Source organism: Trifolium pratense, linkage group LG3 (genome assembly GCF_020283565.1).
Source record: "Trifolium pratense cultivar HEN17-A07 linkage group LG3, ARS_RC_1.1, whole genome shotgun sequence".
Lineage (NCBI taxonomy): Eukaryota > Viridiplantae > Streptophyta > Magnoliopsida > Fabales > Fabaceae > Trifolium > Trifolium pratense.
The window spans coordinates 36670396-36687281 of NC_060061.1; the positions used below are offsets into that span (position 1 = coordinate 36670396).

Consider the following 16886-nt stretch of genomic DNA (forward strand, 5'->3'; position numbering starts at 1 on the left):
ACAACGTACCTCTTCATCATTGCCATGCATCTGCCCATTACTCATACAACTAATGAAAGAATGTCTCAGTCCAAGAAAGTGTGTCACGATAGGAGCAATTTTAGTCACAACTTCAAATGAAAATTCTTACACTCTATATCTTCTACTTGATTCCCTCTTTTTAGCTCTTATGTTTTGTTTATGTTTTATTGGAAGATACAACATTTTAGGAGTTGAGAAGAGTGCTTCCAATTCCCTTCTCAACTACAATTTCTTATTTTTGCTTTGTTTCAATGATGTTGTGTAGTTTTATAGTTCAAAGATTTCTTATTTTCTTTTTTCCCTATTGATAAAATAAAATTTCTCTTTTTTTTTTTTTGTGTTGTTTTATCGTGCTTGTAATATACTTCCAAAATCTTATGTAAAATTTAAAACAATTTGAGTTTTGAAATATAAAATGTGTTATTTTAATTTAATTTTTTCAAAAAAAATCACATCTGTAAATTAATAAAGTGGTCATTTACTTTATTATTTTAAAATTATTCATCGACACTTGGTTTAAATAATTTTTAAGTCTCTATAGCTAAATCAAAATTCATAATTATCGTAAAAAAATTATAATTGAGTTTTTTATATAATCAAAATCTTTTAGATAAATTTTTTTTGGTTATTAACTTTTTATTGTCTCATTGCTGCCAAATTTTGAGTTAACAGATCAGTCTTCTCTCTTGAGAAGTGAAAGGTTAAGATAAAATAAATTGAGTGATCATTCTATTCTTGTTGTTTTTAAAGGATACATAGTCCTTAATTATTTGGTCCAGGTTCAATCCATTTGTAACAAAAAATGTTGGTGATTGTTCTTCTCTCCTAGTGTTGCTCAAGTATGCAACATATGTTAGCGGAAGATATTTTTCTGTAAAAGGGTACACTAGTTAATGAAATATATTTTTTAATGGGATTGAGAGATTCTAAGCAATTCAGTAATTCAGTAAGTATAGGAGTAATTAGCAAAAATTAGGGTTGAGCATCAGTTGATTTTAGGCTGAAAACAGTCAAGTGAAAATCACAACCACTTAATCCTGGCCCGCTTGCGTCTTTAGTTTGTTCGGGGTGTCAGCCCATACAAGTACTTGACAGACAAAACCGGTCGATTATTATGGGTTAGGTCGAAATCTTGTTACTACATCCAAAACTCTATTGATCTAGATCTAGTATATAATAAGAAGTAGAAATTAAAATAGATATAGAATGTTAGAGTATCTTTCACGTCTTCTAGGAATGTCTAGGGGGTGAGGATTAAGCGGAGACTACTTTTCACTCCCTTCTAAAATATTCTCTATCTCCATTCTCATGCATTCTCTTCTCCGCTTAGCGTCATCCACATCTTCATCTCCACATCGCCACAGTTCTCACGAGGATCCATCAACATTAAAATGAATATCGAATTTCTATTATTTTCAACCAAATTAGTTGTATACAAATTAAAACATTATTGTGAAACATCACATATAAACAAAAACTATACAAAACCAATCGTTAGTTGGTTCAATGATGATTGGCGCTGAATTTGGTAGGGAGGACCACAGTTCAATCCCTCACAACCGCGATCGGGAAGAGGCTGTAACCGCTTGATGTCAGAACTGACCCTCGAACCACATTAAACCGTAGTGAAAGCAACAAAAAAAAAACTATACACATATTATTTGAAAAAATAAATAAATTAAAGTACTTGAATATACACAGTATAAATATTTCTAACAAAATGTTCGAAGGTGGAGTCTCCGCAGAACGGTGATAAAATCTCGTTCCTATACCCCAAAACTTTCGACCTCCCTCAGAGACTTTATCTCTCATCCCCACGGAAAAAAAATTCTCCGCCTTCAAGCCCCAAAGAAAACAATCTTCTTGAGTTCTCACTTATAGATACAATTGACATCTTTACCTAACCACACATCCGTTCATATGCTTGAATGTGTTGTTGGTTAAGTCGATTTTGAATTTCTTCTTAACCCTAATAAAAATATTTGTTATAAAATGTCAACTTTTTAAATGGATCGATCGGAGAGATAAGTATCTCGATAAAAAAAAAACAAACCAAAATAAAAGTAAAAGAAGCTTAATCCCGTGCCCTAGGCCCTACCTTATCCAATCATCCAAAAACAATTTCCTTCCATTGAATTCCCAATTCCATCAAAAAATCAACAGCCACCAATTTCTTCTTTCCACATCAATCATGGAGAACAACCACAACAACCAACAACAATATCCAACGCCACAACCCACGGCGGTTACATCTGCAGCACCATTCCAACACCTCCTCCAACAACAACAACAACAGCTTCAAATGTTCTGGTCATACCAAAGACAAGAAATCGAACACGTTAACGACTTCAAAAACCACCAACTACCATTAGCACGCATTAAGAAAATCATGAAAGCCGATGAAGATGTTCGTATGATCTCTGCTGAAGCACCAATCCTTTTCGCCAAAGCATGTGAACTTTTCATTCTTGAACTCACCATTCGTTCATGGCTTCATGCTGAAGAAAATAAACGAAGAACATTACAGAAAAATGACATTGCTGCTGCTATTACTCGTACTGATATTTTTGATTTTTTGGTTGATATTGTTCCGAGAGATGAGATTAAAGAAGAAGGTAATATTGTTGGTGTTGGTGCTACTGCTAGTGGTGTTCCTTATTATTATCCTCCTATTGGTCAACCTGCTGGTGGAATGATGATTGGTCGTCCGGCTGTTGATCCGGCTACCGGTGTTTATGTTCAGCCTCCTTCTCAGGCTTGGCAGTCTGTTTGGCAGACTGGTGCTGATGATGGTTCATATGCCGGTGGTAGCGGCGGTCAGCACAATGTTGATGGCCAGAGGTATTGTTTTATTTTACTAATGTGTTTAGAAGGAGATGAATTTTTGTTTTGGATATTTAGGGATGAGAAATTTTACTTTCTTTAGTAGTATTTAGCTTTGAAGTACGTAAATTAGACACTGGCACGAGGACACCGATAGTGACACATACATTAGAAGCGACAATAATTTGAGAAAATAGAAGTGATTGAGTATAATCAATATAATTGCATGCAATGTGTCAGACATTGAACACACCTTCAATCTGAAGTGTCGGTAGTTGTAGTTTATTTATATGGTAATTTTTACACTAATACTAACGCGAGGACTGACACTGACATCGGATGTGACACTGATACTGTAGTGAAAATTTGAGAAAATAGAAGTGATTGAATATATAATCCACATGCAATGTGACGGACACTGAACACATCTTCAATTTGAAGTGTCACTACTACAATATAGGTATATAGGAGGTCTATTTCGTGTTGGCGAGGCTTGGAGAGTCGGAGTTTCAGTTTATTTATATGGTATCAATAAGCATTATGCCATTATGAAGGTATAGATATTCTATTTAGTACTTATCTAGATAGATAGAGGATTCATTGTTTGGTTGGAACATGAGCAAACTAGATACTGTATAAATAAATGTGCAGGGCTTATTCATAAGTTTTGATTACCTTACATATCATTTCTTGGTTTTAAGTTGCATGTATTCAGTTTTAGTGTATATCTCTGGTAATTACTTCATAAATAAATGTGCATCTCTTTTTGTTTCTTTGTGATTGTATAGCACCTTATCAAAAAACGATCGCTGATTTTGATGCTGTATTTTTCATTTTCCATTTTTCTGGGTGCTGGTTGGTTCTGCTGTTTTTAGATTGCAGTTATTTTAGATGAAAAAAACATTAAAGGCCTTAGTTTTACCTTTGCACCAAAGTTATTATTCTTTTGCTGTGAAAAGCTTGTACAGAATTCGCCGACATGTTTAATTATATTTGTTTTGCATTAGAAGTATGGTTGACAAAAGCCACATTGTTTTGTTTATATTATATTTACTGATAGGTGAAGCCGAGTTAACATAGTGATGATGATATTTTAATTGAAGATTTAGCGTGATAAAATTTATCACAGGTCATTGATTTATGGCAAAAGACTTTGATGGCCTTTTATGGATTATTATTCACTTAGTCAGGGCTTCATATATGGGAAGGCGCTGGAAATGTCTGTCTCATGCACAAACTACTGACATAAGTCACATAACAAAAGACGCTCAAAAGACGTCGTCTCTTAAAATTTTATTAGCATTAAAGTTTTGTGCCATTACTAAGTAGCAATTTCATTTGGATATAATATCTAGATTCAGAACTGTTAGATTACGACAATTACACCTATTCAATCACGCTTTCAATTATATCCCCATCCTGACCCATTTCATTGATTAGATCAAACTTATCTTCTGGGAGGGAGTGGTGAATAATCTGCAAACAATGGCAATTTGCTTTGATTATTCAAATTCCCTAGGGCTTAACTGAATGATGGATTTGTTTGCAGATCATTGTATCAAACATATCAGTTAACATTTTCACCTGCATAATCTTGTAAATGCGGCTCCAATTTACATCAATTTTCTATACTGCTGTGTCTTTAGTTACATTCCTTTAATAGCATTTATTTATCTGATGTAACACTAGTTTATGTTCTTTGTGAAATTTGAGCCATTATTGCTTTAACTAGCTTGATTTGATTACTCATTAGCACATTTGAAAATTTAAACGCAACTTTTCACACTATGATCTGTTGCATTGCATGAGAGTCAGTCTACTTATGTTTTTCCATAATGATTTTTTCCACATTTGGCCTTTTTTTCTTGTTTTTTAGTTCATGCTAATGTCTGGAAATGGTTCCGATGTTTCTTGTGGTTTCCTTTTTGCTCAGCAGCTGAGTGGCAATGCTGCTGATGACGGACTGTCAAGACTTATAAAGATGCTGGACTTCTGCAAAGTTGCTTGGAATTTTTTATTTCTTGCAATTTAGAAATGATTTTGTTAACTTAATTTGTATGGGATGACATCAAGAACATGTTAACTTGGTGATAAACATCATGATTTAACTACCTATGTACAAAAAATTAAAATCTAACAATGATCCTTCTGTGCAATGCATGAAACATCATGTTTGATCATCTGCTAATGGAGTGAAGCCTGTATTTCTTCACAAGTGTTTCCTATGATACCTTATTGACTGGTCTTGTTGAGTTGTTTGATGTTGAAAGATTTTTCTGTTTTAGTGGGTTGGGTTATGACAAAGGGAGTGAATTTCTGAATTTCAATTCTGTATATCTTGTAAAAGGAAGTTGGAGACGAATCGACTTCTGAACCTCCATACCCGAAAATGCCTTGAAACTATTTGCTTGCAGATGATTGAATCTTGATTTTTAAAATGTCTTGGACTACTAGAATAGAGCAATTCTTGCTTAGGCACAAACCCAAAAAATATATATTTGGGGACACACACATAAACCAAAAAGTTTAAATGAAAATAATATACTCACAGAGGAGTGCTATCAATTAACATTATTTTAATTCTTTTCTTTTAGTAACTCTTTTTTTGATTTTGTGAGTGTGCCTAACACATATCATTTGTATTTGTGCCTATTGAAGAATTTTCCACTAGAATAATCTCAACTTGCAAATGAGGAGAATGAATTCTCTCTCGTGTAATTTTTCTATGAGGGTAAAGTGTGATATATGGTTGTTCCAAAAGAGAGAAACAATTGTGGATTTTATATGAGATGAGTTTGAATGGCAGATGAATTATAATTATGAAATATTGCACTTTACCATCATGCAAAAATTACACATGAGAGGTTACATTCCCGAAAATTGGACCTCTTTTTTGTTTGGTATAAAAGAGGGCCTCTAAGCCGCTTCTTTTTGAAATTTTTTTTTTCTACCCCAACATTTAGCCCTTTACCCCTACAAACAAACCAACATTCCCACTTTACCCTTCTGAAATACTTAAAAAATGAGTTTTGAACATTTAGTCACGGTTAAACCGTGGGTAAACAGTCATTTCTCAGAACACTTTTGTCAAGTTTTCCGGTAGCAATTGTGACCGGTACAGTTGAAAAAAATAGTTCTGGGAAGCATTAGCCACGGTTTAACCGTGGCAAAAATTAAAATCTGGAAAAGTTTTCAATCTAGTGTAGAACACATTCCTCTTTGTTCTCTGACGAGAGCTACTGCCACATGGTAATACAACCATAATCCAATGAGTTTCTTTTATTCCTCAACTCAAACTTTCATTTTGATTTTTGTTTTTGAAATTCAAATCCTCTTTTCAGCACCATTTCCAATAATAATCTAGCACATTTGCTAGATCTGTCCATGGTTTCCAACAACTTGGATCTCAAATATCTGTATGCAGAGATCTCACACCTCGGAGTGAAAAAATAAATTTTTGGTCCTGAATTCTGAACACGAAAGTCATTTGAGGAAAAAGAAATAACAATTAAATTGAAACTGATAGGTTCATTGTAAAATTAGAATTTTGAGATGCAACCAAGACATCACTAGCCAACCATCTCCAAAAGAACCGGACAATGATTTTAAAACCAAAATCCGCTAAAGAATCCAAACCAAAACTCCACATGTATACAATGAGAAAATCATTGTTAAACCGTGATTTATCCAATCTTTCATATGGGGACAACAATTCTTTGGATTCTATGCATTTGGGTAATTATAAAGTTTCGGAGCATAGCTTTTTCTACTGTTTCTAATTTATCCAGATTTTAATTTTTGCCACGGTTAAACCGTGGCTAATGCTTCCCTAAACTCTATCAAAGAACTTGAGGAAAGTGTTCCGAAAAATGTTCCGTTTACCCACGGTTTAACCGTGGCTAAATGTTCAAAACTCATTTTTTAAGTTTTTCAGAAGGGTAAAGTGGGAATATTGGTTTGTTTGTAGGGGTAAAGGGCTAAATGTTGGGGTAAAAAAAATAAATTTCCTTCTTTTTATTCTCTTCATTCCTTTTTAAGTTCCTAAGTATTGCAGTTTGAACTTTTCTCTCCCGACTCCCCTCATTTCTTTTCTACCCCCAAAAATCTCATTTTGCTCCTTACGGTTTGAAAAAATTTTGCCAACAAACTTCGGTTTTTATGAACCGAAGTTTTTAAACATGGAAAAAAAATTCGGTTTATATAAACCGAAATAACATATACCCAAAAAAGAAGAAAAATTTATGTGAAAATTCGTGTAGACCTACCTGTGGTAAATTTAGCATATCTCTCTGAATATAAGTCGTATGCTAATGATTTTTAATCTAGTGTAAAAAAGATAAAATTTACTATAATATTGACACCGGAATTGTTAAATTTCATTAAGTATAGTATGAGAAAATGTATCAGTTTGAGAAAAGTTTCTGCAAAATGTTGTAGAGATACTTGTGGTAAATTTATCATAGCTCTCTGAATATAAGTCGTATGCTAATGATTTTTAATCCAGTGTAAAGAAGACAAAATTTACTACACGATTGACACCGGGATTGTTAAATTTCATTAAGTATAGTATGAGAAAATCTACCTGCAAGTTTGAGAAAAGTTTATGCTATGTTTCTGTACCAGTACCCATTATTTGGTTAAACTGAACCAATTGGATAGTTAACCCTAAAAAAAAAAATTATATTTGTATTCTTGACACCCTAAGCTTTCCAACGAGTGGTCGTTTACTCAAATCAGACATCATTTAGTATTTCAAATAAATTGTGGAAGTTGAGGGTCTCATGCAGAATTTATGCAAGAAAGCTGAAAAAAAATTTGGAACGTAATATTTCGGTTTATATAAACCGAAATTTTTTAGCATGACAAAAAAATTCGGTTCGTATAAACCGCAGTACCCCCAAGGGCAGAAACGGAAATTCAGGGGGTAGAAAAAAAATGAGGGCGGTCGGGAGAGAAGAGTTCTTGCAGTTTGATCATGTACTATATTTACATAATCCACTTTAACCATAAATCTTCTTATAAAAAGCCTTTGGGAAGATTCAAGCTCATAAAACTGTTTCTATTACTGCAAGTAACCTTTTTTTGTCTAAAATATCAAGAGGCCATTCTGGTCCATTAAGGAAGAAAAATGAGAAGGTGTCTATGGAGTATTACAATTTTAATAAGTACCCTCTCGCCAATACTGTACTCTGTCTGCAGGTGATCTAGAGTTATTGGTAGGACCGATTTAGTAATCTTTTTGGATGTACTACTATGTTGGAGTGATTATTAAGTATAATATAATACAGTAATATATTTTTGTTAAAAAAGTACAATAAAATAATGTAAACAAAAAAAGAGTACAATAATATATTATTAAAATATTATAAACGAGTGATGTGTGCTCATGATCGTAAGACCAAGTGCAATGGTGGTGTTGAAATGAGTTTCAACCGCAAAAAATTGGCCAATGGGATGTTGAATATGGTGTTGAAAATGACATGGAGGATAGAAGAGTTGAAAACTTTCAACTCTGTTGAACACTGATGGAGGGGACACTTGGCGAATTTTTCTTGGTCCAGAGGGGCGCGTGCATGCCACGCGCAGACAGGAGGGAGTGGCGTTCAGGAAACCCGGAGAGAGAAAAAAGCCGTGACACATGGCTGCATTCGATTGGTTCTCCGGATTTTTATCCAATTAATACTTTGAACTCAATTATTTCATAGCAAATTAATTTTTTATTTTTTTATTTTTTCAACAAAATTCATAATTTTTTTTTGTCTATAAATAGAGACTTGGTTCATTTGATTTGGACACAGAAAAAAAACATATTTTTTCACTATAATAATCTTATTATTATCTTCCTATTAGTGTTAATCTTGATGTATTAGTCTTTTTTAGTGAAATGGATCTCAATAATCACTTCAACAACACCCAAAATTCTTCTAATCATCCCAACAATTATCAAAATCCAAATCAATTTTTCAACCAACATCCTCAAAACATACCTAATTTTGGTTTAACACCAAATTTCAACCAATCATCATTTGTTCCAAACTTTCATCCATATTACGGATCTATGCTGAGAAATTCATCTCAAACACCCTCATTTTAAATTATTTGTATCGTACTAATTACGTTGCTTGTGTGTTGCATTGCATTTTAAATTATTTGTATCGTACAAATTACGTTACTTGTGTGTTGTATTTTAAATTAAGTTAAGATGATTTGTATCGTATGAATTATTTAAATAAATTTTGTTTTTATTACAAAAAACTAAAATATAAATCGTTAAGTGTTAATTATTTTAATTTAATTTTAATCGATGATTGTAATTTTATTTAATCATAAAAAAATATAAATATAAATAAGAATATGAAATAAAAAGTGGTGTGGTAGAGAAAGTGGTGGGGTAGAGTGTTGAATGAAAAAACTATTGGAGATGATAAAAGTTGAATGTGTGTTGAATGATTAGGTAGAAGAAAGAGAAAATGATGTAGAGTGTTGGGAAGTGAAAAAGTGGTGTTGAAAGTTTGTGACCATTGTACATGGATGTATATCGAAATTGTTAAGTCAAATATGTGAAAGTAACATATTTTATATTCCTAAGCAGACATACTTATGAATTGTTTTTAATTATCTTCTGTGCTTTATTCTATATATTTGTAAATAAACGTATTTATGAATTGTTCTTAAGAATTAGGTGTTGTTATAACAGAGCCCTAAATCTCGATTTGAGATAATTAATCTAGCCAGCACTGGGGAGAGTAACATCAAGAACCTGGGGCAAGAGGCAATAGGAGTAACACACACAATATTAATGCTTGCATGATTTTCAATTGGTGTTAGTGGCCGGAGTTTTCATTTGCATATGGTGATTTTATATGCGTTATTTCAATATTTGATCTCTGAAATGTAAGTGCTAGATAGAATAATACGTGACAAAACAATACATGAAAAAGTTAGTCTTGTACGATGTTTGAGGACAAAAAATTATTTTGGTATTTTAGACAACTCATGCAGATGACACAAAATTGTCTCGTGGTTCAATGAAGGACAAGAATTTCAATATTTGTCTAGTTCCTTGGCCTCGTGTTTGTTTAGTTCCATTTTCATGGACAGATTTAAAATGACACTACAGTTGAAATTGTCTCGTTCAATTATTATTTTTTTTAGCAGATCAAATGCACACACATGTAATATATATATATAGTGTGTGTTTGGTTTAGTGTTGGTTAGAATTGAGTTTGGTAGAATTGAGTTTGACAGAATTGATTTTGGTTAAAAGTGAGTTGGGTAGAATGGATTTATGTTTGGATAACTTTATGTAAAAATGATTTTTATCAATTTATGTTGTTTGGATAGTTTGGATCAGAATTACTTTTAGATGTGTAATGACCAAAATGAGTTTTAATTGTTATTAAAAGTTAAAAATATATTTTTGTCAAAAAAAATAAATTAAAACTATATAATTCATTTATATTATACTAGATAGTTATTCAAATTTAATTTAATAAAATAAATCAAAGATTAGTAAAAAAAAAATTCAATAAAATCTGATAGTGTACCCAAAAAAAATCTGATATTTCTTTTCTTTTTTTTTGCTAAATGATATTTATTATTTTAAATGTATTATATATAAATATTTATTGTTATTGAACACGTAATATTTTTTTATGTGCATTTTTTTGACTAAAAATTAAACCTATTTTATAGTTAAAAATCCTGATGGGTATTTTAATTGGAACAAATAGGGCCTTTGAGCCCATTAGCCCAATATCTCTTCATCCCTAACCTAGTGCCTTCCTGTTCAAAACCAGAATAGAAAAAACGCAGGGTATTTTGGATGGAAAAATGGGTCGCACACTCCATGCTATTTCCGTCCAACATATAAATCTTCTGGCATGAAATTGAAAATCGATTTTAGCTCAACGCAGAAGCTAGGAATTGGAGCTTCAAGTGAACGCACGTTTAAAGCCTAAAAGCACTTTTACCTTTTTAAACCCAAACAACACACTTTGGAGAGAAATCACGTTTCAAGGCTGCAAACGTGCGTGTGAGGACTGCAAACGTCAATCCAAACACATACATAGAGTGCACCATTTGTTCACCTTAAAAAGATGATTTTTTAGCAACTAAACTATTTGAAGAAAAAAAAAACTAAAACATGGTAGTATAGTACAACTTTTTGTTGTTTTCCTTTTGACAAGAAAAAAGCTTTTAAACTTAACGTAGTTACTATGTCATGCAATTATCAAAACTGTTTGATCAAGAATCAACAACCAAAATTGTTCATTGTTAAGCTTATTTTAAATCATGTGATGTTAATCTTAGTATTTAACCTAAATCATATAATTTAAAATTGGAGAATGTTAACATGTGCATATATGACACATGTTAAGGTAATCAAAATAAAAATTATGTTTTAAAATTTGTGCATTTTAACTTTCCAAGCATTAAATGTCTTGTATCATTAAATGTTAAATTTCTATATTAAGATACCTTATCATGTGCTTTATATGCACATGTTAACAAGACCCTTTAAAACTAATGGTTGAGATTTAAAATAGTGTGAAACTCTATTATTTAATCTATGTAAACCATAAAAAAAAAAGGAAAATGACAAGTGATTCCCCAGCTACTACGATTACTATTATACCCACACAACAACCATTTAACATACAAAATGACAAGGGCAATAAAGTAAAGAACATAAACATTTCTCAGTCACATAATAATAAGAGTTATTCTTATGTGGTCATGAGACCAATAAATTAAATTTGATCACACACTCAAACACAACAAATAATTTAATCATTTAAAAAATTATATATTATTTTATTATTATTTTTTCTACATTTATTTTTCTTATGTGTGTGACCAAGAATGTGGTCCAAATTTTTGGGTCGATGAAAGAATATCTCTAATAATAATGGATTTGGATTGAGTACATTCAATTTTCATGCATTCAACTTTATGTGGCTTGTATTTTCAATTATTTATGAATATTGATTATGTGTGGTTGATATTAAGTTGAATGCATGAATGCATAGGAAAATGAATGCAGTCAATCCCAATCCAATACTAATCTTAAAGACAAGACCTCTGAATATTCACATTTATTATTACACTTTCAAACTCACTCGCACTCTCTGCGTCCACTCAACTATGGCTGCCGCCGCCGCCACCACCACCACCACCACTCCTTCCAGATCTCCGCTTCACTCTTCATCTTCTTCTCATTCAACTTTCCCAAAACGAAACACAACCCTCACATTCCCTCTTTCTCCCATTTACATCAAACCTATTCACTCTCGTCCCTTCACCATCCCTACCTCATGCTCCGCCGCACCACCTTCCACCACCACCACAACCACCACCTCGACCGAGCCTCACATCTCTCGTTTCTCCCCAACTGAACCCAGAAAAGGCTCCGACATTCTCGTCGAAGCCTTAGAACGTCAAGGCGTAACGAACGTCTTTGCTTACCCCGGTGGAGCTTCCATGGAGATCCACCAAGCTCTAACCCGCTCCAAAACAATCCGTAACATACTTCCCCGTCACGAACAAGGTGGAGTTTTCGCCGCTGAAGGTTATGCTCGTTCCTCCGGTCTCCCTGGTGTCTGCATAGCCACGTCCGGTCCCGGAGCCACCAACTTAGTCAGCGGCCTTGCCGATGCTTTAATGGATAGCGTCCCTCTCATCGCCATCACTGGTCAAGTTCCCCGGAGAATGATCGGAACTGATGCTTTTCAAGAAACCCCAATTGTTGAAGTAACGAGATCTATCACAAAGCATAACTACCTCATTCTTGATGTTGATGATATTCCTAGGGTTGTGCAAGAGGCCTTTTTTATTGCAACTTCGGGCCGGCCTGGCCCGGTTCTCATCGATGTACCTAAAGATGTTCAACAACAGTTAGCTGTTCCTAATTGGGGTGAGCCCATTAAGCTGACTGGGTATCTTTCTAGGTTACCTAAGATTCCTAATGAGGCTCAATTAGAACAGGTTTTGAGGTTGTTGTTAGAATCTAAAAAACCGGTTTTATATGTTGGTGGTGGTTGTTTGAATTCGAGTCAGGAATTAAACCGGTTTGTTGAATTAACTGGTATTCCTGTTGCTAGTACTTTAATGGGACTAGGTAGTTACCCTATTGATGGTGAACATTCCCTTTCAATGTTGGGTATGCATGGGACTGTTTATGCTAATTATGCTGTTGACAATAGTGATTTGTTGCTTGCTTTCGGGGTTAGGTTCGATGATCGTGTTACTGGGAAGTTAGAGGCTTTTGCTAGTAGGGCTAAGATTGTTCATATAGATATTGATTCAGCTGAGATTGGTAAGAATAAGATTCCACATTTGTCGATTTGTGCGGATATGAAGGTGGCATTGGAAGGTCTTAATAGGGTTTTGGAGAGTAAAGGAATTAAGGGTAAACTTGATTTTGAGTCATGGAGGAATGAGTTGAATGCTCAGAAGTTGAAGTTTCCTCTTGGTTTTAAGACGTTTGAGGATGCGATTTCCCCGCAGTATGCTATTAAGGTGCTTGATGAGTTGACTAATGGTGAGGCTATTGTTAGTACTGGTGTTGGACAACATCAAATGTGGGCTGCTCAGTTTTATAAGTATAAGAGACCTAGGCAGTGGTTAACTTCTGCTGGACTCGGTGCGATGGGTTTTGGATTGCCTGCTGCTATTGGTGCTGCTGTTGCTAACCCTGATGCGATCGTTGTTGATATTGATGGTGATGGTAGTTTTATGATGAATGTTCAAGAGTTGGCTACTATAAGAGTGGAGAATCTTCCAATTAAGATTTTGTTGTTGAATAATCAACATTTGGGTATGGTTGTTCAGTGGGAGGATAGATTTTACAAGTCAAATAGAGCTCATACTTATCTTGGTAACCCTTCTAGGGAGGAAGAGATTTTCCCTAACATGCTTGGATTTGCAGATGCTTGTGGAATACCGGCTGCTCGTGTGACAAAGAAGGAAGAGCTAAGAGAAGCTATTCAGAAAATGTTGGACACTCCTGGTCCTTATCTTCTTGATGTCATTGTACCTCATCAAGAACATGTCTTGCCAATGATTCCAAGTAATGGATCTTTCAAGGATGTGATCACTGAAGGTGATGGCAGAAGGAGTTACTGATTTCTTTGGCAAAACGAGATATGATATGTTCCTTCATGTTTGTTTTGTACAATATTATAAAAGTATTGCTATCATAGTTGCAGGATTTGACATCTGTGTAAGCTATGCATTGTAGTTTAGTTGTTGTGTTGTAGTAACTTTGGTGGCATGTGTCTTTGTAGAGTGCCACACCACTTGTTGTACCGTTTTATTTGCTGTTAGTGATATCGAGGTTGAAGTGATAGATAGTAATAACATTTCTAGTCTTAGAATTCGAATAAAATCTGATTTCATTTCGAAAATGAGATGAAGATACTATTAGAAAGATATTGATTCTTGTTTTATTTCTTTTTTAGCATTTGGATTAACTTTTTGCTTCAGAAGTTTTTTAGCATTCGCTTCAACAATTTAGCTAAACATAATTGGACATGTTTGGCTTCAACACCTTCATGGACAATATTGTTGTCTTGTCATGGACAATATGCCAGGACAGAATAACGCGGCGACCACTCAGTTAACTAAGATTTGTATATACTTGGCCACTTGGATTTGTATTTTTGTATCTTGCTGATAAATCTTGAGTGGCTAGTGTATGCAAAAGAGACAGCTTATAGTTATTAGAATCTAAGAGTTTGATTTTATTTTTGTGGTCGAGGTTAAAGGGGAAATGCATTTTGGTACCTTCCAAATTGTGCTAGCTGTTTATAGTAATAATAAGACATAAAAAGTCTTGAAAACCATTTAACTGGTAAGAAAAAATGGGGTTTGGTTGAAATACACAAACTAGGACCCCAATTAACTAAACATAAAAATACAAACAACCCAGATGATTTAGAAATACATGTCCAGTAACTAACAAGTGGTATTCTATGTGTATGTGCTAATTTATTCATTCTACAAACATTAATTGTTTTGCAGTTTAATCTCACATGCCATCCAAATAACATTCATTCAGCTTGAGACGAAGCAGCGGAGGTGTCAAAGGATTCCTTTCTGACTAAGAGGCAAGTGATTCTTGAAGGACTGGAATTAGTGTTGTTGTCAAGACTACAGATCACAAAATCAGGGCGGTGAAGCGCGAGATGTAGCCGATCCTTTCCAACAACATATGCAGAGGCATCAAGTAGCACATGCCAATGGTTCCTATGAGCCTCTGAGATCCAATGCATTGTTCCACTAGCATCTGCTGGATAAGTGAATAAGCCTTTTGGACTGATCTTACACCTCCTCCTAAAGTTTTGACTCAACTGAGACCCTTTAATCCTCAAGTCTAACCAAGTCTTTGGTGCTGGTATCACCTTTGACTCCTTAAAAAAAGCAAATTCCTTTATATAATCTTCTTCTTGATCAAGAATGGTCATGTAGTAGTTTCCCTTAACAAAAGGGTAACTTTCACCTACCAACATCATAGCATCCTTGTAGCTTGGAGTGAAAAGAACAAGGTACTCATCATCTGCCAAGCCATAATGTTTCAAAACCTTATTTTGAGCTTGGATTTCCGGGATCGAGATGAAACTTCCAGTAAACGAAGATTTCTTGTTGAGAATATCAAGTAACCTTGATGGTTCTAACTGAATCTTGGCTCTATCAGAATCAGGTAAACTACTGCCAAATGAATATGCAACAGAATCTCTAGGACTAGGAGTCCCTCTTGGTGACTTTCCCTTTTCATCTAAAGGCTCCTCATTGATGATAAAGGTTGACATATCTATCCCATTTCCATCTCCTTCAATCAACCTTGAATATTCTGGATACTTTGCTAGAACATACTGTTCAACATATTCCATTTCTTTTGGTGTAATTGGACCTGACCATCTTAGATCAATTTCGCGGATACTCGATATCGCTTCAGCTATGATGTGAGCCGGAATCATTGCATGTCCTTTCTGTTTTAGTACCAATTCACACCAAATCTTCAGCTTCAATTCAATAGAACACAACAGCACAATCTCTACTCTATAAAACAAAGTAAAAGTTGAAATATCATAGTTACCTTTATGACCATGCTGTTTGATTTGCAACTTTCTGCAATTATTTTGTGTGTCGCACCTTTCCTTGTGTCCTTGACTTCATTCTCTACCATCTCCTGATATGTTACCTGACATAGATTAAGGTTTAGACTTCAGAATTATTGAAGAATTAGAGGTTAAAAATTGAAATAAAAGTCATATATAAGGACAAAATTGAACTGAATATAGCTTTGAATTGTGACAACTTTACCTCAGATCCTGCATCTAAAATTTCATGTTCCTGATTATTTGTTCCCATACTAATATTTATCTTCACCACTTACAAAAACAAAAAATATATCTTTTTTCAGTGCCTAATACCTGATAAAATTTAGGGTAAAAGGCAGAAAGATGACCCACAAAAAAAAGGTCTAATTTTTTACAAGCCCTGTTGAAATCAGAAGTGGGTTTTGAAAGATTGAAACAATCATGTGATGATCACAAAATTGAATCAAACAAATACAATATCCTAATCAAACTCACTTCAAAAACTACTTAGTGAAGATGTGAGTTTTATTACATACACAAAGATAATACAAATGGTTTTGAATTGGAGTTGGTGATGAAATGGTGGTATCTTGATATTGCTTTAACCATGGTTTGCACAATATTCTCCAGATTATTCGTTTGGAGTTATTATTATTATAATTATTGGTTTATTCAATTTCAACACTCAAAAACTAAAAGCTTAATTTAATATTTGAACCTATTAGTCTTAATTATGATATGAGAAGATTATTAGAGGTGCAGCTATCGAATGGCAACAGCATCACCGTATTTGTTTATTGGCTATGTAATGTCCCTCTGTGAATTATATATTCTTGATGGAAAATGACCATTATAGAATCTTTGATGAAATGTCAACATAGGCTTGGCCTCATTTTTATCGTATTTTCTAAGCATATATTCGTGAGATTCTTTGAGTTA

General features: G+C 33.9%; 3 protein-coding genes across 5 annotated transcripts; 2 read left to right on the forward strand and 1 right to left on the reverse strand.

Annotated features, from left to right (window-relative positions):
• The first annotated feature begins 2115 nt into the window (after positions 1–2115).
• On the forward strand, positions 2116–5056 carry LOC123918027 (nuclear transcription factor Y subunit C-1-like). Of its 3 annotated transcripts, none has more exons than XM_045969956.1 (2): positions 2116–2862; positions 4778–5056. In XM_045969956.1, the coding sequence occupies exons 1-2, from the start codon at positions 2213–2215 to the stop codon at positions 4782–4784; spliced, it is 657 nt and encodes a 218-aa protein (XP_045825912.1). In that variant the 5' UTR covers positions 2116–2212; the 3' UTR covers positions 4785–5056. The 3 variants fall into 3 exon arrangements, with proteins under 3 accessions (XP_045825912.1, XP_045825911.1, XP_045825913.1); XM_045969955.1 differs by having other exon boundaries at positions 2126–2862; positions 4721–5056; XM_045969957.1 differs by having other exon boundaries at positions 2127–2862; positions 4781–5056.
• Positions 5057–11665: 6609 nt separating this feature from the next.
• LOC123918028 (acetolactate synthase 3, chloroplastic-like) lies at positions 11666–14252 on the forward strand. The gene has a single exon (XM_045969958.1). It carries the CDS (start codon positions 11869–11871, stop codon positions 13969–13971), a length of 2103 nt encoding a protein of 700 aa, XP_045825914.1. The 5' UTR covers positions 11666–11868; the 3' UTR covers positions 13972–14252.
• A 370-nt stretch (positions 14253–14622) lies between these two features.
• On the reverse strand, positions 14623–16766 carry LOC123918029. Its single transcript, XM_045969959.1, has 3 exons — positions 16171–16766; positions 15944–16048; positions 14623–15836 (listed from the first exon to the last, which is right to left on the reverse strand). Exons 1-3 carry the CDS (start codon positions 16216–16218, stop codon positions 14898–14900), a joined length of 1092 nt encoding a protein of 363 aa, XP_045825915.1. The 5' UTR covers positions 16219–16766; the 3' UTR covers positions 14623–14897.
• Positions 16767–16886: the final 120 nt, after the last annotated feature.

What these genes read in the sequence shown, in the direction of transcription:
- LOC123918027 (XM_045969955.1), top strand. Translation starts at nt 2,213, where the DNA reads ATGGAGAACAACCACAACAACCAACAACAATATCCAACGCCACAACCC.
- LOC123918028 (XM_045969958.1), top strand. Translation starts at nt 11,869, where the DNA reads ATGCATAGGAAAATGAATGCAGTCAATCCCAATCCAATACTAATCTTA.
- LOC123918029 (XM_045969959.1), bottom strand. Translation starts at nt 16,218, where the DNA reads ATGGGAACAAATAATCAGGAACATGAAATTTTAGATGCAGGATCTGAG. An exon ending in TTTTAGATGCAGGATCTGAG is followed by an intron (nt 16,049 to 16,170) that starts GTAAAGTTGTCA and finishes AATCTATGTCAG; the next exon opens with GTAACATATCAGGAGATGGT. An exon ending in CAAACAGCATGGTCATAAAG is followed by an intron (nt 15,837 to 15,943) that starts GTAACTATGATA and finishes GTACTAAAACAG; the next exon opens with AAAGGACATGCAATGATTCC.